Source organism: Carassius carassius, chromosome 13, assembly GCF_963082965.1.
Source record: "Carassius carassius chromosome 13, fCarCar2.1, whole genome shotgun sequence".
NCBI lineage: Eukaryota > Metazoa > Chordata > Actinopteri > Cypriniformes > Cyprinidae > Carassius > Carassius carassius.
Genome location: NC_081767.1, coordinates 25173408 through 25197049, shown reverse-complemented (window position 1 = coordinate 25197049; position 23642 = coordinate 25173408). Strand labels below are relative to the sequence as shown.

The following is a 23642-nucleotide window of genomic DNA, read 5'->3' as shown; positions in this document are numbered from 1 at the left end:
GCATTTGCAGGCAGCGTTTTTTCACGAAGGCACCTTTGTCAACTGATTTTCAGGGGAAGTTGCTAAAGGAAAGTTGATTTGTTGCTAAAAGATGCTAAACTATGTAATCACGACGCAAAATTGTCAAATCTCAGCAAAACATATTTTATATATGTTAATTAAGATTTGATCGTAACAATATAAATGCATATAAATATAAAAAAATAACTTTTTAAATACAGTGAATTATCGAAAACGTACAGATTTTTGAACCATTACAATTGGTAAGTTTTTTTTATTATTATTATTAGCCAGTAAACAAGTAAAACTACACATTCTGAACAATTATACTTAACTGTCGCCCAAGTCACCAATTTTACAATTAAATCTAAACCTAATCATGACAAACTATATATTGTTGGAAACGTCTAATACTTCTAAATAGATACATTACCACAGTTTTTTCTTAAAAAAAATATGTAGGAAAAGTTATAGATTAATTTGACAAGAGTGCACCTCAAAAATCCACATGATTACAGGAGTACTGACCTTTGTCACAAAAAGTCTTCTTCGTTGCCTTTTCCTCGATCATACTTTAGAAATCATCAGAAATTATATGAGAATCGAAAACTTTAAATCTCAAAATTCATCCTTTGAAAACCATTTTAAAATCAGACATTGCATTACCATGAAAATAGCATACATCAATATCGTGTTACAAAATGTTTTCATTCATGAATTATAAAAATTTACGTCTGGATAGTGCACTTTCACGTCTGTGTTAAAAAAATGTGAGTGACAATTTAGGGGTTTTAATGCACTGTATTAATAGTTAGTATGCTACACTCTAAGAAAAGTGTAAAAAATAGTGCACCGTTAATGTGAAGGAATTTTCGGTTGCACTTTATTTTACAGTACGTGTACTAACATGTACTTATAGTGTACCTACAGTGTATTTATCTAAGAAAGTTCTGGTAATACAAGGTAACTACATGGGGTAGGGTTAGGTTTAGGGGTAGGTTCAGGGTTAGTACCTAGTTAATACATAGTTATTGTAATTACTATAATAAGTACATAGTATGTACATGAGGAACAGGACTGTAAAATAAAGTGCTACCGAATTTTCTGTAGGCCTATATATTTTTCCACTGTTTTTTTTTTTTTTTTTTTTTACCTGCTATTTTAATTACGCATTGTATTTTGTGTTTTCGGGTTACAGGGTGGCCACGAATAATATACTGGAAAATTACTAGCACCTTTTCAATTTTTCTACATATTTTTCTTACCGTGTACTAACTCACCAACAATCGCAAGTACAAGCTACTAACAATGTGTCTCGTAAATGAACAGTAACAGTATTCAGTTATTATTATTACTATTAAATTAAACTTGCAAAAAGCAGGTAACTTAATTCCTGTGACGCATTTACTGCTAGGCTTTTTTGGTTTCCTGGTTTTGTGTAATAAATATGGTAAATTGTGCCCCTTTTATCGTTTGAGTCACTTATCAAAAGTTGCCAAATAAAATTTAAAAATAGTTAAATTTGTTTCTAGGTGCTTTTAGAAGAGAAAGTATTTATAAAGTCTTGTCTCAGAAATTATTTTCAGTTCTATCGAGTCGCGCGAGCTTCTGGGAAAAAACAGTTTGAACCAATCAGCGCGCATTCTCAATGGAACCCGGGAGTTCACGAGGGTGGGATGTGTTTAGCATAGCGGCTAAAGATCATCCGATTATAGCCGCTGTTACAAGGATTCACATTCAGCGAGGTGGGTTGTTACATATTCGTTAACTCATTAACTAGTTAATAGCTAGTTAACTGAAGTCTCATTTGACATGTGTCTGTTTGGGACGCGTTTGCCAGCAGCATCTCATGCCAGGTTAGCTTGCTAGCAAGTGACAGTCATTTCTATTTACCACTGTTGTTTCACAAGCTTATATTCATTCAGTGTAATACTAATATTGTGTGCTTTCATATGTCCCATTTCATAAAAGATAGTATGCTAAACAAATGAGTACGTGTATGATACAGCTTATTTGACGGTAATAATTGTAGTTAATCATGTCACTGACATCCCAAAGTTAACATGATAAAGGTATGTCATTTCAATGAAATTCCCACAGTTACTACTGTACAATCATAATAAAATTACATTAAATGGCCTTCAAATTGTAGGTTTGTCAATGTAATAAGCTTTTAGAGGTTCTTTCAGTGTTATTGTAATGACATGAGCTGTAGTAAGTGACAATTTGCTTGTCAACTTGCATACTAAAAGAAGATCAATGATGTGTATAATATCAGCATGTAATATAGACCTACTCTTTTGTGACGCTGTCAGGTGGTACGGGTACTGGGACATGGATACTGAGGGCTTTGGGGAACTCCTGCAGCAGGCAGAACAGCTTGCGGCGGAGACGGATGCCGTGTCTGAGTTGCCCCATGTTGAGCGAAACCTACAGGAGATCCAACAGGCAGGAGAGCGACTACGCTCCCGCACTCTCACCAGAACCTCTCAAGACACAGCTGACGTAAAAGCGTGAGTTTACAGATTGGTGTCTGGATGTAAATTGGCAAGTCATTTGGGTCAGCATACCCTTTATATCTATTTATATATATATTTTTTTACTTTAGCTCCATCCTCTTGGGCTCTCGGGGTCTTGACATCTTTCATATCTCCCAGCGTCTTGAGAGTCTCAGTGCAGCCACTACATTTGAGCCTCTTGAGCCAGTCAAGGACACTGATATTCAGGTTAGTGCATGTTTTACTTGGGTTGGTGTTTGTGTTCCTATTTGTTTTTGATACTTTATACCTCCCTTCTGCATCCATTGAGATGCAGCTGTTTAATGTCATATATTTAGCCACGGCAGTAATTGTTTGAACTGTTGCATCTTGCTTTTTTTTTTTTTTTTGAGAAGTGCATTTTTCAAATTCATTTTTAAACTTAACGAAATGAAGTAAATGAAAATGAAGTTAAATGAAGAAAATGAAGTTGCTTCATTTAGAAATCAATTGCGCAGTACATGTAAACAATACTATTTTTGAGAAGTAAATCCTAATACTCTTAATTATTAAGATTTTCATTTGCAATTACCATGTTTAAAAACAAGTTCAGATTTGATACAAGGCAATTTTTCTTGCAGAAATTTATTACAACAATTTATGACTTAACATAGAGTACTATTTAAAAGTTGGGGTTAGTAGTATTGTGGTTTTCAAAGAAGTCTCATGCTCACCAAGGCTGCATTTATTTGATCAAAAATACAAGTAAAAAATAAAAAAGGAAATATTACAGCAAGTAAAATAATTGTTTAAATAAAATAGTTTTCTTTTTAAATATATTACAAACATTTAATTTATTCCTGTGTTGGCGGATGTTTATTTTAAGTCAATAGAATTCGTCACATAATCCTTCAGAAATGATTCTTATATGCTGATTTGGTGCTCAGAACATTTCTTATTATGATTGTTGTTGTTATTATTATTATTATGATATGACTGTTGTGCTCCTTGGCATTTTTGTGGAAACCGTGATGCTTTTTCAGTATACTTTGATTAGTAGAAAATTAAAAAGCACAGAAATTATTTGAAATATAATTTTCTTGTTATATATATATATTTTTTTGTAACATTATACATGTTACGGTCAATTTTAATTAATGCATCCTTGCACAATTAAAGTATTAATTTCTTTAAAAAGATTCAGTAAATAAATTCTGAACCCCAAACCTTTAGTTTTTATTATTGATTTTCCCTGTTAGTGATGTACTTTGCAATGTCATCTTAATAGTTTGATGAGGCATCCTGCATGACGGCCTCAGTAGAAGCCAAATAAACATTTTAACAGTCTCCACACTCAGCCCATTTATAATTAGCACTATGCCTTCAGAGCTTCAGAGACAGGGTTGGTCTAATGGCTCTCAGTCCATTTGTATGCGTTTCTCTTTATGACAACAAGTTTTTCTGCTGTTCATGTTTTTGTATTGCTTTTAAGTGCATCTTGACATGTGTATACCATACATTATTACCTGTTGTTTATTTTGATTTGGCCATTTGTGAAGGCAGGTTAAGTGTAAACATGTTAGAAATTATACAGTGCTTGCTGTGAATTGGATTATAATATGTCAGTTTTCTAAGGTGTGGCTTTGCTGTGGCAGTGGGTTATTACTGAATTCAGTTTTAAGTGCATCTGTAAGAATAATGTAGGCCTAATGGCCAAGAGATATGATGTGGCAAAATGTGAGTCCGGCAAAGCAATTAAATTTTCTAAACTTGTTTCAAAAATTAAACATTAAAATTACACAGCCAAGAGCATTACAGCTTAAGAGTTTAGTGTTTTCACTGACTGTTACTATTGTAAGTTAAAAGAACTAAATATGAAAATTTGAACTCTTAATTTTTCCTGACTGCATGAAACATAAAAGTGGTTACTACTCCCCCATGTGGAAGCTGTTGATACAAGAGGATTTGTAGATTCAGATATATATATTCATGCATTGCTAATGCATGATCGCAACTGTTCTGGTAAAAAAAAAAAAAAAACACCAAAAGACAAATATGTGGGTTCAGATAGGGACAAGAAGGGTGGTGTTTATGGTGACTGCATTATAATATCACAGGTTTAGTGAATAATAGTGAGCTCACTAGAGCCAGGAATCAGCAGTGAAGTCAACACTGAGCTGGTATACCACATGAAATTAAACCTGGAGTCGTCTGAGGCTTTTTGTCCATGTCTGCACCTCACGACATAGTCAGATGATTGTACTATGCTTAAATTAGCTCTAGAGAGATGTTACTGCATAAGTGGCAAATGTGTTTACTTTTCCTTGGTGTGACATTATAAATTCTAATGCTGTGAAGTAGAGACCTAAATGTACTAAATGTAAAATCACAGGAAGTATTGTATCACTTACTTGATTGTTGAAGTGGATTTGACATAAACGAAAGCCTATTGGCTTAACTGCTCTTGTCACTCCATTTATTGTGCTGCAAATAATTGAAAAATTTACATTTGAGCCATTTATGTGCGGTAGAGTTTTGGTACAAAGTTTAATCAGTACTGAGGAAGAAATCAATTTTGCTTTATTAATTAGACAAAAGACAAATGACACATTTAGGCCAAAAAAAAAAACTCTTGTCAAAATATAAATCAGTTAATCGGTCTTAAAAAATAAATAATGACTCTGGACAGAGGCAGATTGTTTTTGCAGCAGTGCTCTGTAAAACTTGTCTTAGTTATAAAATATCATATTCCTTATTTCTCATTGTGCTTCAGTTTGAAAAGAAGCTACTTGATGAGTCTGTTTTTAGCCACAGTATCGATTGTCTGAAGTTTTAAAAGTGAGTGATTGTAATAAATGCAATTTTAAAGTACCCATTAGATCGAAAGGGAAATGGTTTCTTTTTTTTTCTTTTTTTTAGCATTATAAATTAACCTTCAGTTTATCTTTAAGCTACTCAAAAAAACCAATGACAAAGTTAGCATTCAGAATGTCACTCAAGCCTTCTACACACTGCACGATTTTAGCAATCCTATAAAATCATTAGAAATCAAATTGTGCGACATGGATCTGATAAACTTGTGTACGACATACAGACTGTACGATGATGGCACCTGGTGACTCGTAGGCTAGGACGCATGTTTCTATAGAAGAATAAAACTTCATTAGCATGCGCTAGTGATAAACAAAAAGAGCATGATGAATCAATCACACTTTGGCAGTTGTAGTTTTCATGTGTGCTGAAAAAAGTGGAAGCTGTGAAAGAGAAAGAGATAAGAGCTTGAGGTAAGCAGTTTATTGTTTTAGCACAGTGTCGCGTTGATTTCACATTGCATTTTTAATCGGCTGGTCTGCTGCTCTATGTCCTGCCCTGTCTTTCTAGTTGAAATTACATCAACACATAGAAAAACGCTGCCTGTTTCAAGGATCTTAAGTGGATCTTTAAAGTCTGCATGAAATCAAAATTGACTTTATTTACTTTACTAGCGCACATAGCTAGTCTTGATGTGAACAATAAATATGTGCAAGTTATTCCACTGAATAAAATTGTTTGTCTTGGAAATCTTTAATCAAAATCTAAACATTTATTTCGGCTCTGAAATGGCATTCCTTTTCTGATGACGTCAGTTTGACAGCTTTTGCTGAATATCCTTAGCCACACCCTATGAGAGAGACAGAGAGGAGGGGTGCAAAAATAAAAACCATGCCCTCTATTCAATATTCCATTTCAGCTGGAAATACGTCACTACAGTGAAATAAAGTTGGCAGGAACTCCTGGTTCACGCGGACTTTAAATAGGTACTATGAGTCTTACCGATGGGCCACTTTTCTTACTGAAGGACTGTGGGGTACATAAGATTGGGAAACATTGATCTAAACTGGTGATTATCTAAATGCTGTAAAAGACGAGGAAATTTCTGCAGCCTTTATGGGAAAAATAATCAAGATCATCATCTTTTTTTAAAGATTTGTTTTGGCTTCATTTGAATAATACAGTACAGAACAGATAGCAAGCAATGTGGGAGAGAGGGGAACAGGATCAGAAAAGACCACAAGTCGGGATTCAAACTGGGAATTGTGTCGAAGTGCTGCCCGCCATCTCTGAATGATTTAAGCTTTGTCTCAGATCAGTTGTTGTTGTTTTTTTACACAGGTATTTTTTTTTTCTTTCTTTCTCTCAAAATCAAAAGAGAGAAGTTTACCATTTCTTCACAATCACTCAGCCACACCCATCAAAACATACAGGTGACATTTAACAGAATGTGTCTTGTTGGTAACTGGATGATGTCCTCAATTACTTTTGACCAGAAAAGATAGAACTATTTTCATTTGTTTGAATTTTATCAATGAAAATAGAAAATAGACTGTTGACTCAAGTCGTATAATGATCCAATTGGTTTTCGCTTCTTGAACGTTCGAAGTCTTCTATCCCCACCCATCCTTTCCTCTACTTATCTCTTCTCTCCTTCTATTTCTCGCTGTCTTTATCCCTCCTCCACCTCTCCATCGTCTTTTTTGTCAGACATATTTTTGTGGTGGGCCTGCCAGAGTGCGGCTCAGCTCTTACTGGAAGTGCACTTACTGCCTGGCACTGTCCTCACCTCCCTCCCTTCCTGAATGTGTGTGGCTGAAAATCTCTTTAGCATTTTCAGAACAACTCTGATTGACTCTAAGGGCTATGAGATTTAATATCTCCCTTTTGTTGAACTTGTGTAACTGCTCTTCCATTTATCATCTTCATTCTCGTGACATATCTCCGCCTTTGCAGTCACCTATTGAAAAGATGTTCAGAATCACATTAAACCCTCTACTGAATAAAACAAAGATGCTGCAGGTGCCGTGCTCAAATTTTAACCATTACAGTTGTGCCGAGGCATCCAGATGTGCATTGACCCTGCGAGCTGGTGGCAGAGTGTGTGTAAATTGTATATTGTGTGTGCTCCATATAACGCTGCCGAGCTGCCTGCTTGCCTGAAGACAAAGGAAATTCACGCTGCTGATGAGGCGTAGTCTCCTGCCTTTCTCTCATCTTCTGCATTTGTGTGTGTGGGAAAACGTGCAGCATTCGACAATGCAAGTGTTTCTTTTATAAAAGCTACGTAAAATCGTTTTTAATTTTAACATCACAGCAATAATGCCAACAAAGGCAGGAATGCTTTAGGTGCTTATATCATGTAGATGGAAAAAGCGAACACTTTAAATGATGGACTCGAAAGAGATGCACTACCCGAGCTAAATGATGCAGAATCGGATGATGCATCTCATCTTTAGCTTTAACTCTCACTTCCACATACTTCCATCTTTCCCACACCATGCCTTTGCATCAGAGTGTATTATCTAAGCACACACAACACTAGGTGCAGGATGAGTGTAAATAGCTCTACATGTGGAGTCTGATCTCTGGTCAGTGCACTCTGCTCATTAATTAAACATGACTCTTAAGAGGATTATTAGCCCAGTTTCTGGACAGGATGTCGAAAGCCATCAGGAGAGTGTGTGGTGGGGGGGATCCATTACCATAATTGCATTGCGCTAGCACGAGAAAAAAGGAAGGATGCAGAAATGTTTAAAAAAAGGAAGAAATGAGTGAGAGTGAAAGAGGAGGCTGGCAGAGATGCTGGAGGAGAGATGAGGAGGGGTGGACGACTGATGGTGAACAAGCACATGGATCAGGTTGAATAATGACTTCTCCTCAGATTCCCCCCGTGTCTCTGGGCCAACTTGGTATGCTCCGCCTCCGACAATAAAGCAGTCCACCGTAACCCTGCTCGTGGCTCATATCTAGGTTCAGACCACTGGGCCGCCTTGAGGTAAAGAAGAGTGCATGTGGCAGAGACAGTGTGGGCCTCTGGCGAAGGAGGTCAGAAACTCCCTAAAAATGCACTGGGCTGCTTCTGCAAGACAAGGAAAACAGAGATGCCATGGGCAGTGGATGGGCACTCTGCTCCCAGACACTTTCACCTCTCAGCAGCACTTTCCCTGCAGGTTAAACCAGAGCATAAGTGAGTATCACTTAAATGCAGATGTTTTAGACAGGCTCGCTATAGTATGTATGCCTCAGGTCAGTTGGTTTAATCCAAAAGATGAGACTGTCACCTTCTCCAAAGGGATGATGAAGATTGCGAGGAGGAGGAGGAGGAGGAGGAGGATGAAGACTTGTCTGTCACACAGGAAGTGGTGGGGTTAGGGTGGGGTTCCTTCACTCCTTCTTATTGTTCAAAAGTAAAGGAAATGAAAAAGATGGATGTATAGATCTAGAGAGGGGTGTTTGAGTTTAAATGAAATGCTTTGGGATCGGTTAGCGCATGCATGAATGTCTTGCATTCAATGCCAATCCATGTCATATTTCCTGCTATATGTTGCTAAAAATGCGTTATACCTAATTTAAAAATGTATGTAAATCAACAAGAAGGCGTTTGCATGTATGAATTCTATATTGTTGCATTTCTTACAATGTCTTAACTGAACATGCATGCGCTTCCTATAGTAATGTCGTCTTTTGCTCATCGTGATGCACTGTTTTTATCCAAATCAAATTTGCTTAAAATTTGCTGCACCTTGAATCTTCCAAAAATACATGGTGCTTAATTGTATGGTTTGTATGTAACCTCCTCTTTCAACCTATTTTATCTGCACTTTGTGTAGCTGCTTTAATGGCAGCCTTTAGTGACACATTTATTTTACTGTGGTCCGATGATTCAAAATATTAATCAGAAAAGATATACACGTAGTTTAGTATGAATTGCACATCTGATCTCTTTTGAGTTTTTTTTCTATTCGATGTGACTAATAATGTTTAAAAATGCCGTACGTAATAACACGCTTCACAGTATGTAGTAAGTATTTTCTTGGTTAAAGCATAACCCAAATCATCCATATAAAATGTGTTCCTTTTGTCGGCTAGTGGCTCCTGGGTACTTGATGCAGAGTGTGGATGCCTGAAGGGGGCACTGTTCTGTAGCTAGCGGTTGGAGGCATGGTGACTGAGCAAGAAATAGTGCTGCTAAGTATGAAATACCCACCCACTTTACATCTCCGTATCCATCAGCTCGGCGCTTTCATTCAGATGCGTCATTTAGATGTCGCATTGCCCAAATCAGAATAAATCAATCCTCATTTACAGCTGTCAGTCAGAGTGTGGATGGGGTGATTGGGGTCTTGTAATCTCTGAGGTGGAAGGAAAGGAGCAGGAAGGCACTGGGGGTGGGGGGGGGGTGGCTAGGTCAGGCTTTAACTTGATCCTGAAGACTTGGATAAAAAGGTTGTAAATGATCTGTGGCAAAAAAATTTAAATGAAGCAATTTTATTGAGGAACTCAAGGAAACATCTAAAATCTATCTTCAATCTTTGGCGGTAGCGTGATGTGTTTTTCACGACATTACCTTATTCAGTAAAAATCAAACCTGGAAAATGTGCCTGATACTTTTTTTTTATTCCATCCTTCTTGTAATAATAAAATCCAGTGGTTGCAGGTTCCATTTCAGAGGTCGCATTTCTCTCCATCCTTTGAATATTGGCTTTTCAGCGGTCTGATGATCCTCTAAACCCATCAGAACCAGCTTCTTCCTTCCATCAGTACCACTCCCTATCCCAACCCCCACTCAATGTGTGTGTGTTGCATGTCATTCCAGTGACTTCTCTGTCCTCAGGATCAGCTGCTGGATCTTTCTGTTCCGTGTTTAATCAAAACAAATGCAGGTGTGTGTGAGTGTTCGTTACCCAGCTGTACATCAAGTACGATCGCTCCTAGTACATCCATATAGGTTGCTCGAGCTGCACACTTAGCATCCAGCCAGATAATGTAGCTTGTGTATCCGTGGAGGTTACTGAAGTGTGCATTTTCCATCTGTGATCAAAAAAAAATATGACGTTTTAGATGATGATGGCCCATAATTAGATATAAGCAGCTGTTGGCTTTATGATTTCCAGTGTGTAACATTCTAGTCAGGGTTTAGTCTGGTTTTAACTGTCAGTGTCCTAAAGGTAGTCCGAGAGCGGTAGATGGGTGGAAACCAAGCAGCTTGAACCACATTTTCCATACACGTTCATGGACTTCTGTGTGTAGAAATGTGGTTTACAAATTTTTGCATGAATGCGGTGTTTTCTTTATTTGCAGTATATTTACTAGTGAATGTAGTGAATGATCCTACTTTGACCAGTCGAGAGCGGCCATTTTGGGCGAGTGTTCTTGCACAGAGTCGATTCTAAGCATATTTTTAGCAGAGATTTCGATTATGATGGCAATTCTCCATCTCTGGCCTGTGGCGTTTGCGTCTTGGAGGAAGTATGGAGGGAAGGAGAGAGTATGGGAGAGAGGGCGTGTGCTCTGCATGCAGAAAAGAGGAAAGTAGGTTGCAGTACGTTTAACCTCCATGCCGTGTCTCTTGTTCCAGGGCTTTCTGAAGAACGAAAGAGACAATGCATTACTGTCAGCCATCGAGGAATCACGCCGCAGGGTGAGCATCTTCCTTTACCTCTCTGTATCCTTTTACATCCATTTATTTGCTCAGTCTATCAAACCATGTCTTTTTGTTCAGTGTAGAGAAAATGAACAGGATTTTTTATAGCAGAAACTTCAGTGGAAATACATCCCGTATTTGCCAGACATTTCAAATTTGCACAATTCATCTGAAAGCCCCTTTTAAACAGTCTCCTACTGAGAGTTGCCAGAGGTTGTAGATCTTTTGGTTATAGGTCAAATCCCCCTTTCCCCTTGTTGCCTCTTCAGCCTCTGTCAGAGAGGTAAAAACAGGCTCTTTCACCGGTTATTATCCATTACTCAGCAGTGAGCTGCTCTCAGGTTAATCTCCCATCTATCCTCTCAGTCTTGTCATCAAACCTCTTAGGATGAGGAATGTCAGCAAAGAGATGGACAGAGGATAATTTGCTCACCAAAGAAGAGGTGTTACACTCACGACACAGATGGCCTGTGTGACAACATGTCTCTGGTGAAAGTTTTGGGTCCTCAAGAACTACAGGAAAATTTAGATCCCTCACTAGCAGGATCAGAAACAACTTTTTGCCATACACTTTGTTTAAAAAAAATCTATCTATGTAAAATATGTGGGAATATTTCTTACAGGCCACTTAGCTATGTTTTGCATGATTTATATATTTAGAATTTTATAAATTCCTTGTGACAGTGAAATTATTTAGTTCCATATTTAGTCATATTTGTGATACAGCCAGTCACCATCTATAATGGTACCTGTCAGAAAACATTATTTCCTGTTTCTGTTTTGTTTTTGTTTTAATATGAGGAATATTCCATATATGTAACCAATTTTATTCTTTAGGATATAAGTTTCTCTCATAGAGGGCAAAAACTAGGATTAGCAACCTGAAGTTTTCTTCAGCAGACCATTTATACGGTTTTGGTTTGAATCTTGCATTACTCTTACATCAGCATGTGTCAAACGATCATTCTTAAAATTTGGCATAAACCATTTAAAACTGCAGTTCCTAATAAAGTTGCTGGCGAGTAATTTCTTTATTCTGCTTTCCAAAGCCAATTTTGTACTTGCATTTTTTTAAGTATTAATTTTCAACCCCAAGTGAGAGTGAAGTAAATTGCTGGATGATTAATAGCTTTTTTGACCTAGCAAAATCATCTGGAGTACAGTTAGTTCCTGAAGTGCTTATAAAGCCATAAACTATTGTTTTCCCCCTAAAACAAAAAGCCCCTGAGTGTTTTTTCCTGTTGAAGTTTTACCTGATTCACATTAACTTCAGCACGTCAGACTGATAATATCTCCCTCCCTCCATCATTATGCTTGATTCCAAAATCTGTTCCTCCAGAGTACAGAAGTCTTTTTAATTAGAACACTAGCAATTATCACACGTCGATCCGCTGGGACAGAGTAAAATAGACAAAAGGTCTTTGGATTCAATCAGGGCACGGGCTAAATCGGTAGTAGGCGTGAAGACAGACCCAGATAGCGGCACAGTTCCATTAGCGAGGCCTCCACGCATCCGGGCTTTAGCAGGCCAGACCCAGTTTGAGTCTCCCCAGGCCCAGCTCTCGTTCCTTGTGCCTTGGAGGTGGGATTGGGGGAGGGGTGAAGATAGTGGTGGCCGTTAGCGCTTATTGTGCACCGCATGTTTCCCAGATCCAGGCTGCTCCCTTCTACTCCAATAGCTATTTTTAATGTGTCACGTGTTGAGTAACCTGTATATTTGCAGAAGGCTTTGTAGTTTCAACTCGTTTTACTCTCATTGTCCACATGCTTTTTTATGTGTTATTTGTACCTTATTCCCTCTATTTCACTCGTTCTGTCTTTCTTGCAGACATTTCTGCTGGCGGAGGAGTACCACAGAGACTCTATGTTGGTGCAGTGGGAGCAGGTGAAGCAGAGAGTGTTGCACACCCTGCTGGGAGCTGGAGAGGACGCACTGGACTTCAGCCAGGAAGTGGAGGTCTGAAGAACAACACGCCACATGAAACACAATACACATGCATGATAGATATGATATATAGATATGAACTGCCTTGTATGATATGGAATAGCACACATTCACCTCACTTCACACAATTGGCGTAGCTGTGAAGTACACTTGTTCTCATTTAGCATCTAAGGAGCTTGTTCAGATCTGTTGGCATGATACACCCAGCCTGTGGGTACATTTGGCCTGAATCTGAGTGTCAGTGAAATCTTATCTGGCAAAAGCTTTTCTTGTAGTTCTTTTCAGAAAATGACATTTAAACCTGATTGTCATTTCAAATCATTATGTAAAGATATCATTCAGTTGGCATTCAAGTAATTTATGCAGAACTAGCATCACCAAATAGATTATTAAAAATATATATTTTTCTCTTATGTATGACGTATGCATGTTGATATAAACAAAATATACATTCAATATAAATATATGTATTAAGATTTAGTTTTATTTTTGAGTATATTGAGATTTAGACTTGGCTATATATAGATATGTGTGCACATTAAATGTTAGATTTCATTTTATATTTTTATACTTTTGTATTATATATATATATAGAGAGAGAGATTTAGCTTTTTCCCCTTTTTTGTGATATATTTTTAGTTTTAAATCTATTATGTTATATTCACATGCTCACAGCATACTAAAGTAAAAAAAAAGTCAGTCATGTGACAGTAAGATGGGATGACGTTGGTTGCTTTTAGAGGGTATTATGCATAAAATAGATGCTGTTTTGGCAGCATTGCTCACATCTCTGCTGTAACAAAATGGAGAGGTGAGTAAGAGGGAAGGATGTAGAAAACATCAAACATTGAAGATGGCATGCACTCCTCTTCTAAATAATATATAGCAAAAAAAAAAAAAACAGCATGTTTCACTTTTATGTCCTTAAACAGAACAATAGTCTTATCTACGGAAAACAAAGACAGTCTTTTTGTGATGGCGAAACCTTAGAATATGCTTTTGTCTTTCCTTTTATTTTTCTATAAAGGATTAAGTAAGAATGTTGTGTTTGTGTGAATTTGGACACAAACACACGTATGTTTGTGCTCTAGAAGGATTTGGACTGCTGCCCTGCTCCTTTAATTATTAAACAGCAGTTAAATTTTCCATGTGTGACCTGCTGTACACTTCCTGTACCACCCGCCTGGGCCGTCCCCTCCCCGCTGAATAGTCACACAAACTACAATGCCTCAGTGGCTTTCTTGCCGGGCTGTTCACGTAATTGTAAATGTATTGTGTGTGTGAGAGAGAGAGAGAGAGAGAGAGTTGAAAATCATTTCAATTAAAGCACCATATGCTTTATCTATGTCAAATTTTTCTCAGTACATGTGACATTTTTCTTTGGAAGAGATAAATTCATCTCCACATGTACAATTTAAGGTTTTTCTGTCTCTCTCTCTCTCTCTCTCTCTCTCTCTCTCTCTCTCTCTCTCTCTGTGTGTGTGTGTATTCACAGTACTGAGCTGTGTGCTCTCAAGCGTGAGTTATGTTCTTCACAATAGCTTCACGCTACATTGGTCGCTGCATTTAGATTAAAACAACTCTCTGAGAGAAACGCAGCTTGTGCACTTGTCAAACCCACGCCTTTACAGGCGCACATACACGCATATAGAATATTAATTCGGTCTTGTTGTGTAGACATTTTTCTGTGTGCCTTAATGACAGTTGCTATGTGCCCCACAGCCCAGTTTTGTGAGCGAGGTCAGAGTTCCAGGACGCAGTGCACTAGACAGTGTTGAAGCTGCCTACAGCCGACAGGTTCGTAGAAAGCCATACGTATACAACATAAGCAAACGTATAATAAAAAAAAAAGAAAAAAGTATCTTTATAAAATTTCACACATTTTATTTATTGGTGTATGTGTATAATAACAATACCTGCATGAACTTAATCAGTAGAAAGTACTTTTGAAACATCACACTGAGGAGGAATTGGATGACATCAATATGGTCACTAATAAATCAGCAATCTTAGTTATAAGACATGTAAAAAATATATATATTTTCATTTAATTAAGCTTAGCTTTACTTTTAGTCAGTTAACTAGCCACGAGAATAAATGTGTTGTGTTTTGCAAGCCTAGCTCGACTGATCGAAAAAATTGATTGGCTGGAAATAAGCATGATGGGTAAGCTCCCAATCGGTCCATAAAAGGGAGGACCGTCTCTCACTCTCCTCCTTTGTTCTCTCTCTCTCTTTTTTTTTTTTTTCTCAGATCTCTTTTATTGCCTTTCTCCTTTTTTTCTAATCATGTGTCGCCATATCGCCTGCGGAGTCATCTTCCTGGTCTTTATGCTCTTTTTCGAAGACCTTCTAAACATTTTCGTCCTGTTTGTTTTGTTTTTTGTCATCCTTCACTTCACTTCCAGATCGTAGCGGATACACCTATGGAGAGCTCAGCCTTAAAAAAGCAATCAGTCTTTGACTTTCATTCTCCATTTGCATTTTTACTTTTTCGTTTAGATCTATATCTTCAATGAGAAGATAGTAAATGGGCATCTTCACCCAAACCTGGGAAATCTCTGTGCCTCAGTAGCCGAAAGTCTGGATGATAAGGTATGTCGCATTCAGCCTGGCTTCAGTGTGTGTTCCTTACTGTGCTTTTTGTCTCAGAAATATTGGAGGGTTATAATAGCGATTCTGTAAAGTTGTTTGTGCATGTGCTCGCAGAATGTGTCAGACATGTGGCTCATGGTGAAGCAGATGACAGATGTTCTGTTGGTGCCGGCAAAAGACACGCTGAAGAGTCGAGTGTCTGTAGACATGCAGATGGCCTTTGTCAGACAAGCCCTGCAATTCCTGGAGAACAGGTGAGAGAAAGAAAATCCAGCTTGCTCTTTGTACAGAGAGATAATATTGGCCCAAACTAATTTTAAGTAGGGATGTAGATATGTTGAAATTACTAGTATAGGCAAAAAATGTTTTTATGCTATTTTTTATTTTTATGATTGTCAGTTTTTTGTAACAAATTAGAGAGTTTTTATCAGTATTATCAGCACCCATTACTCCAGTCTTCAGTGTCACATGATTAAAAAAAAAAAAAAAATTGTAATATGCTGATTAGCTGCTAAATAAACATTTCTTATTATTATCAATTTTATCATTATTGATATTGAAAACAGTTGTGCTGCTTAATATATTTGTGGAAACAATGATATATATTATCTTTTCTTTGATGAATAGAAGGTCTAAAAGAACAGCTTCTGTTTGAAATAAAAAAATCTTTTGTAGCTTGAACTATTTAACGCATCCTTGCTGAATAAAAGTAGTAGTCTTACTGACCCCACATTTTTTAACAGTAGTGCATGTTCAGGGTTCCCATGGTCATGGAAAACCTGGAAATATCTTGGAAATTAATACAATTAGTTTCAGGGAAATAAAATATAAAATATTTAAAGGGTTAGATTTTGCTCTTATGTTGATTTAAAACTTGGTTACAGGACAATGAGTTCAGGTTTGTGAACTTATCCTTTTTTAGTCAATATATTTGAATGAGTCTGTCAAACAGCTTCACAAATCAGTCTGAATGTCTCAGTAGTCAGTCTGAATCAAAATTATTTATTTAGTTAACTACAATAGGGTTATGGAATAAACATTTAAATTCACTGGTCAGAAAGTTAGTAAACCCAGGATGTACTTTTATTCACTAGAAAAATTGACTGCTTGTGTGTCTCTTCTGCAGCTATAAAAATTACACTATGGTCACTGTGTTCGGGAATCTGCACCAGGCTCAGCTGGGTGGAGTACCTGGCACTTATCAGCTCGTATGCAGCTTTCTGAACATCAAGCTGCCGACCCCGCTGCCTGGCATGCAGGTACTGCAGCAGAACGTGTCCTCACCACACAGCACAGGCAGCACTACATCATACAGACTATATGCCTTCACTGCAGATCCTCTCGAGTGAACTGCGCAGAGTGTGGCTTGCCATAGTTTAGATAACAGCAGTGGATTCTCCCTGCATGAATCAATAAGCTGCTTATTCCAGACTTAAAAGTAAAAAGGGGGTAAATGGACGCAGTGCGACCCAAGGATAAAGCTTGCTGTGTGTGTATGTGTGTATCAGGACGGCGAGGTGGAGGGACATCCAGTCTGGGCTCTGATCTATTTCTGCCTGCGTTGCGGAGACCTGTCTGCCGCCATGCAGGTGGTGAACAGGGCACAGCATCAACTGGGTGACTTTAAGATCTGGTTTCAGGAGTACATGAACAGCCCTGACAGACGGTGAGAACGCACATACCCCCCCCCCCCCCCCCCCTAAAAAAAACTAGATCACATCCTAAGAGGACTATTTCTCCTCTGTTTTTGGTAACTACTTCTCTCTCTTGTGTGTTTGACCCAGCTTGCTCCCTTTTCATCTCTCATGCATAAGTTTATCTTAAAACTGAATAATTCAGTAAATTTCTTTAAGGATTTAATATAGATTTTTCTCAGTTTGTCTCCAGCTACAGAGAATAAGCTGCGACTTCATTACCGGCGTGTGCTGAGGAACAGTGCCGACCCCTACAAGCGTGCAGTCTACTGCCTTATCGGCAAATGCGACATTGGCGACAATCATGGAGAGGTGGCCGATAAGACAGAAGACTACCTGTGGCTAAAGGTCAGATATAGTGACAGATACAGACTTTATTGTATGTCAGAGTTCACGTTCTTGCTAATATTTTTTATTAATGTTTTGAGCCATGTTCTGTGTTCACCACCAGCTGAATCAAGTGTGTTTTGATGAGGACGGGAGCAGTTCCCCTCAGGACAGAATGACTCTAGCCCAACTTCAGAAACAGCTGCTGGAAGACTATGGTGAGACTCAGTCACCTGTACATAATATGTATATATGTGTGTGTGTATATGAGTGTGTATATAGTGGATTAAGTTGACTATATTTGTAAATAATATTATATTTACAAAATCCAGGCAATATATCTTAATGCATTAGGACTCTAAGTGGTCTCTCTCAACGATTGCAACTCAGGTCAAATTATTCCATACAGCCAATAAATCATCCCCCTTATCTTTAGATTCACTTGAGTCCTAAAGGAAGATATTTAAATGGGCATTTGAAAGACTAGGAAGTTAGTCAGCATGCAAACCCCACCTATTCAGTCTCTGCCAGTGTGCCTAGCCCAGATAAAAGTGTATGCTATTGTGCTGCTTTCTCATGGCTTAAACTTCTCCTCGCCTAGTTTTAAAAAGGCATCCGCTTAGTTTCTTCCACCTGCCTGATGAGTCAGTCTTATCTCGCTGGCGCTCCTGCAGTACACCACATTTAAGACTCCCTCTATTGCTGATAACACTCCTTCACTCCCAGCTGCGCTGCCATTAAGCTCCATGCAAAGTTGCAGCAGGGTCTTTTCAACGCCATTTTAATATACCAGTTTTAACAGCAATTTAAATGAGGGGATTATTTCAACTCATGCACATGGAAATGAAACAGCCTATTTAAGCACTTCACAGCTGAGGAAGATTTATGTGGAACCTATTACTCGCTTAAAGAAGCATTCAAATTCCTTAAGTTACAAATCCTTACTGACTGCATTTGCATGTGCACATTCCCAATGTCGTTTATATTGTTCTGTAAGTGGTTTTGGATTATCTCAAATGCTCATAAAGGTGTTTGGCATTATTTGAATTGTTTTTTGCAGGTGAGTCCCATTTCTCGGCCAGCCAACAGCCATTCCTGTACTTCCAGGTGCTTTTCCTGACTGCACAGTTTGAGGCGGCCATAGCATTCCTCTTCCGAGTGGAGTGTCTGCGCAGCCATGCCGTTCACGTAGCTCTGGTGCTGTATGAACTCAAACTGCTGCTCAAATCATCAGGCCAGAGTGCACAACTCTGTAAGTTCTGATCAATGAGTGATAATAAAAAAATGATTTCCGGTTTCTGTTCTAAAGAGGTTTATGGTCTCTTCTCAGTGAGTCAAGAGGCTGGAGATCCTCCAATGGTGCGAAGGCTCAACTTCATCAGGCTGCTTATGCTCTACACTCGCAAGTTTGAGTCCACAGACCCACGAGAGGCCCTGCAGTATTTCTACTTCCTCCGGTAAAGATCGGACCCCTGCTGATGCTATTGGGTCGTTTAGGGTAACACGCTGAAAGAGCTGATCTCAAATCAGTCATGTTGAACAGCTCTTGAGCAAATCTATACTTCCCCACACCAGACCTGTTCTAAAATTAGCTTGTTTCCTGTTTGATCAGTGGCTGAACTGTAAGTCATGTCTTTTTCTCTGAAAATACTGCGAGAAATCCCTCTCTGAGAAGAGATTAAAGTGTCATGAATAACTCAGAACCTTCCACGAATGATCCATGAATAATTAAACCTGTTCCATGCACCCTGAATTCGATGCTAACTCAACCCTTTGTTTTAAGAGTCCTCACAGGCACGTTACAAAAAGGAAACCGTTGATCTTCTAAAGGTTTTTTATCTCAGGGCTTGCATGCATATCACAAAGCAAACACGTTACTTTGCAGGTCCAAGTGCTTTCGCGCTACAAATGGCATAATCGCTGTACTTTACTAAGTGAAAACTCACAATCACTGTTCTCTGATTGGCTACAGGAATGAGAAGGACAGTCAAGGAGAAAACATGTTCATGCGCTGTGTCAGCGAGCTAGTCATCGAGAGTCGGGAGGTAAGAAACAAGCTCATTGCAGGAAACGTTTCTGCATAATAATTGCTATTATCATTACATAATTTCTGTTAATAATTAACTCTCTTTCTGTAGTTTGATATGCTTCTTGGAAGACTTGAAAAAGATGGAAGCAGAAAGGTATATTGGAGGCTTCTGTTGTAATATCACTTGACTTGTAGAAAGCAAACGTGCCACAGTCTTTTCTTGCTAAGTCATTGTGCACACACTTGTTTGATATTTTGTTCATTCAGCCTTCCAGGGTTGTGTAGAATATGCTTTTGTCTCAAAGGCCTTTAAATCACAGTTTGACAACAGCATTGTGCATTCAGATTCTTCCTCAGCTCTAAGCAGTGTTTGTTTGAATCCCTTCAGCCCGGCGTGATTGACAAGTTTGCCGGAGACACGCGGGCCATCATTACCAAGGTGGCATCGGAGGCAGAGAACAAGGGGCTGTTTGAGGAAGCCGTCAAACTGTACGAGTTAGCCAAGGTAAGATAAGTTGTGATGTGCTGTTGGGTTCATTAATCTCATGATGATTGTGCCTAAAGCATCTTTTCTTTCCTGCATCAGAACGCTGATAAGGTTCTGGAGCTGATGAACAAACTGTTGAGTCCAGTTATCGCTCAAGTCAGCGAGCCCCAGTCCAACAAAGAGCGACTCAAACACATGGCAGTGGCTATTGCTGAACGGTGAGCATTTTGTACAAAGACCTCTTAAAACTATGAAAGCTATATAGCCTAAAGTATGAAAAATATGTATCTAACAATTGCAGCTTTACTTTTCCCAACTGATAATAATCCCAATGACTTTTACTACTTTGCCTCTCAATTAATACATTGTCTCCTAATAGCAACTTTATACAGTATCTCAAAATAGTGCCTTTAGATCTCTCAACTGTGACTTTATATTTTGCAGTTGCGACATTATTTCTTGTAGTAGTGATTTATTTCTTCCAAATGCAACTCTATTTCTTTCAAAGTGACTGTTTCTTGCAATTGTGACATTATATCTTGCAAATGCAACTTTATTTCTTTTTTTTTTTTTAAGTTATCTCACAACTACTTTAATGTTGAGACAGAAACAGGCTTCCATAATGAACCTCCATCATGGAATATTTTAGATTGTGGTTTCATTGAACACCAAATGGTTTCTTGTATGTCGTGAGCACAGGTACCGTACTAATGGTATAGCTGGGGAGAAGACTGTGGACAGCACCTTCTACCTGCTTCTGGACCTCATGACGTTCTTTGATGAGTACCACGCTGGACACATAGACCGAGCCTACGATGTAAGTCACCTTTAAACCCCTGCTGACCTTGGGCACATGCTGCCAGGCATTAAACTTTATTTTTGTGCCATTCTGTGTCAGGTGATTGAGAGGCTAAAGCTGGTTCCCTTAGGTCAGGAGAGTGTTGAGGAACGGGTTGCGGCCTTCAGAAACTTCAGCGACGAGGTAAGAGATCTGAAAGTATTAGCAGAAATTACCTACTTGCTGTTATTTCAAATGCTAAGCTGTTGTGTTGTTTCAGGTGACCCCAAATTAACAAGATTTTCAAATCTTGGCTTTTTGGTTGATTTGACTAAAATGTAGTCTGTATAATTGTGAAACATTATTCTTTTTTTAATGAGCAGAATAGAGACCTTTATTCTCATGACATTCTCTCCAATTGTGTCCTAATCTTTCCACAGGTAAGACATAATTTGTCAGAGGTTCTGCTGGCCACGATGAATATCCTGTTCACACAGTACAAGCGTCTAAAAGGGGCTGCAGCAGGCACACCAGGAAGACCTCAGCGTACCCTAGAGGACAGAGACATGGTAAGACACATTTGAAAACATAAAATGATTGCTTAATCAACTATAAAGATAATCCTGAGTCCTTTATTCACTGGAAACACACTATGATGATACATGTTAATCCTGATTATCTCTACTTTCTCTGCAGCTGCTGCGCAGTCAAGCCCGGGCTCTGATCACGTTTGCGGGAATGATTCCGTATCGGATGGCTGGAGATACCAATGCCAGACTGGTTCAGATGGAGGTCCTAATGAACTGAAACTCCCCACTTCACCCTTCTCCGGCAGCTGTCTTTCATTGTCTTCATTCCATCATTTCTTTTGTCATCTTAAATTTGTATTATTTGTTTTCTTTCTATTATTTGAAATAAAAAAGAAAGAAATTCAGTTTTGTTTCATTTCTTTTATCATAAACCTTTTTTTTATGTGACATTTTGTCCAGCATTTTCCCTTTTAGTTGATTACATCTCAGTTGCATATCAATTTCATTTTAAAAGCCATAGTCTCATATAACAGGCTATATGAAACTAATCAAATACACTTAACGTTTATCCCTCTTAAAATCCAAAATCACTAAATAAGAAATCTAGTGCAAACAATCAATGTGCACATCTTGTATTTTTTACTATATTATTAACATTGAGATTAGTCACTGAATTTGCAGGCAACCAACAAGCTGTGTACTATATATAGACGGTTTCAACGGCAACAACATAAACAAACGTTACTGTGCATGCGCGCTTTTGTGGACCTAACTTAACTTCCGGTAGACTTCCAAATAGAATCAATCATAGATATATGGAATCAATAACAACAGCCAAGTCCCTCTAGAGTAGATATTTTTTGATAACAAACCAAATATGTTTGCTGCGTGGATCAGGCGGACTTAATGAAAATGCAAATTCATTCTTTGCCAGCAGGAGATGTTTTAAAGCATAGACATAAAGCGCGAGAAATAGAGGTTTCCCCAGTAACAGCTGTAAACAGAGCAGAGCTGGTACGCTCACACGCTGCTTTATCAGACATATAACATGCAAGTCTTCCTTCAGAAATGCAGCGATATAAAAACACCTGTGCCTCGTTTTGATATTTAAACATATAAATGTAAGGAATTATTATTATTAAACGTGCAGTACATAACGTTACTCATGTTTATTCAACGAAGCCTTTTTGAAAATCGATCAGTTTTAAAATTGTGGCGAGTCTCCAAAAATAAATAAATGTATGGGAAACACATCCCGCAACACAACCACCTGAGCCCAACTTCGGTCTACTTATCACCTTGACTTTAACTGCGTTTGTAGAAGGCACCGCAGCCAGACCGATGTACACAACACAGACCGGAAGTTAACTTAGGTCCAGGCGCGTGCACCCGATGAAACCGTCTATACAGGGTTCTCAAAGAAAGAAAAAAGGAAAAGGCATGGAAATTAAATAAATTCAGAGATTCCTATAGTGGCTATACATTTTACTAATTATTAGTTCTTCGGAATTATTTTATTGACTGTGCATTGTTCTTGATAGAGCTTGTGTAGTGTAAAACCCACAATCTATAGTGATTTGTGAGCATATATTTCTTTTAAGGGGAACACTTTACAATACATTTTCATTAGTTAATACATTGACACTGAGTGATACATTTGTTACAGTATTCATCTTTGTTATTGTTAGTTTTTAAAAATGCAACTTTTTGTTATTAGCTCAGGTATGTTTAATATTATTAACAGATACAACTTTTGATTTAAATCATGTATTAGTAAATGTTGAAATTAAGATTAATACATGCTTAAGATTTTACAAATCAGTCAATCATTGCTCAAAATCTGTGGGAGCCCTGTATATGTTTTGGTTGGGTCATACTTCATTTATTAAAATATATGTTGTGTAACAAACAAGTGGCTGGACAGGGAGTGTTTAAACCCTTTCAGAGAGTTATGAGAGTATGCATGTGTCTGTGTGACATTGATTCTCTCAGCAGATGGTGGGTTATGGAGGAAATGCCTGTAGCGCACACAGATGGACGTGTTGGCTTTGTCACGGCTGGCTGCAGTGTCCCTCCAAGCTCTGCTTTGCATTTTTAACCGTTGGCATCTGGAGCTGCTGCATTAATATTAGAGTGCACTGTCCTAAATTCAAGGTACTGGATGCACAACAATCAGGCTGTTTCAACTTTATTTCACCCTTTGAACAACACCTGTTCTGCAAAGACAAATCTGGTCCTTACATAATTTTTATCAAGTCTTGCAGCATCAGTACATCACATGTGTCAAAGGGTAACTGTGTTGTTTGGAACCTGGAGAAGAAGA

At 38.2% G+C, this 23642-nt stretch overlaps 1 protein-coding gene across 1 annotated transcript; it reads left to right on the top strand.

Annotated features, from left to right (window-relative positions):
• Positions 1 to 1735: 1735 nt before the first annotated feature.
• Positions 1736 to 21723, top strand: LOC132156198 (nuclear pore complex protein Nup93-like). Its single transcript, XM_059565100.1, has 22 exons — positions 1736 to 1856; positions 2316 to 2513; positions 2609 to 2726; positions 10870 to 10932; positions 12764 to 12892; positions 14603 to 14677; positions 15382 to 15474; positions 15589 to 15728; positions 16601 to 16733; positions 16983 to 17140; positions 17351 to 17516; positions 17620 to 17713; positions 18556 to 18747; positions 18826 to 18952; positions 19468 to 19540; positions 19634 to 19678; positions 19913 to 20029; positions 20111 to 20229; positions 20711 to 20828; positions 20910 to 20993; positions 21230 to 21358; positions 21486 to 21723. Exons 1-22 carry the CDS (start codon positions 1813 to 1815, stop codon positions 21594 to 21596), a joined length of 2526 nt encoding a protein of 841 aa, XP_059421083.1. The 5' UTR covers positions 1736 to 1812; the 3' UTR covers positions 21597 to 21723.
• Positions 21724 to 23642: the final 1919 nt, after the last annotated feature.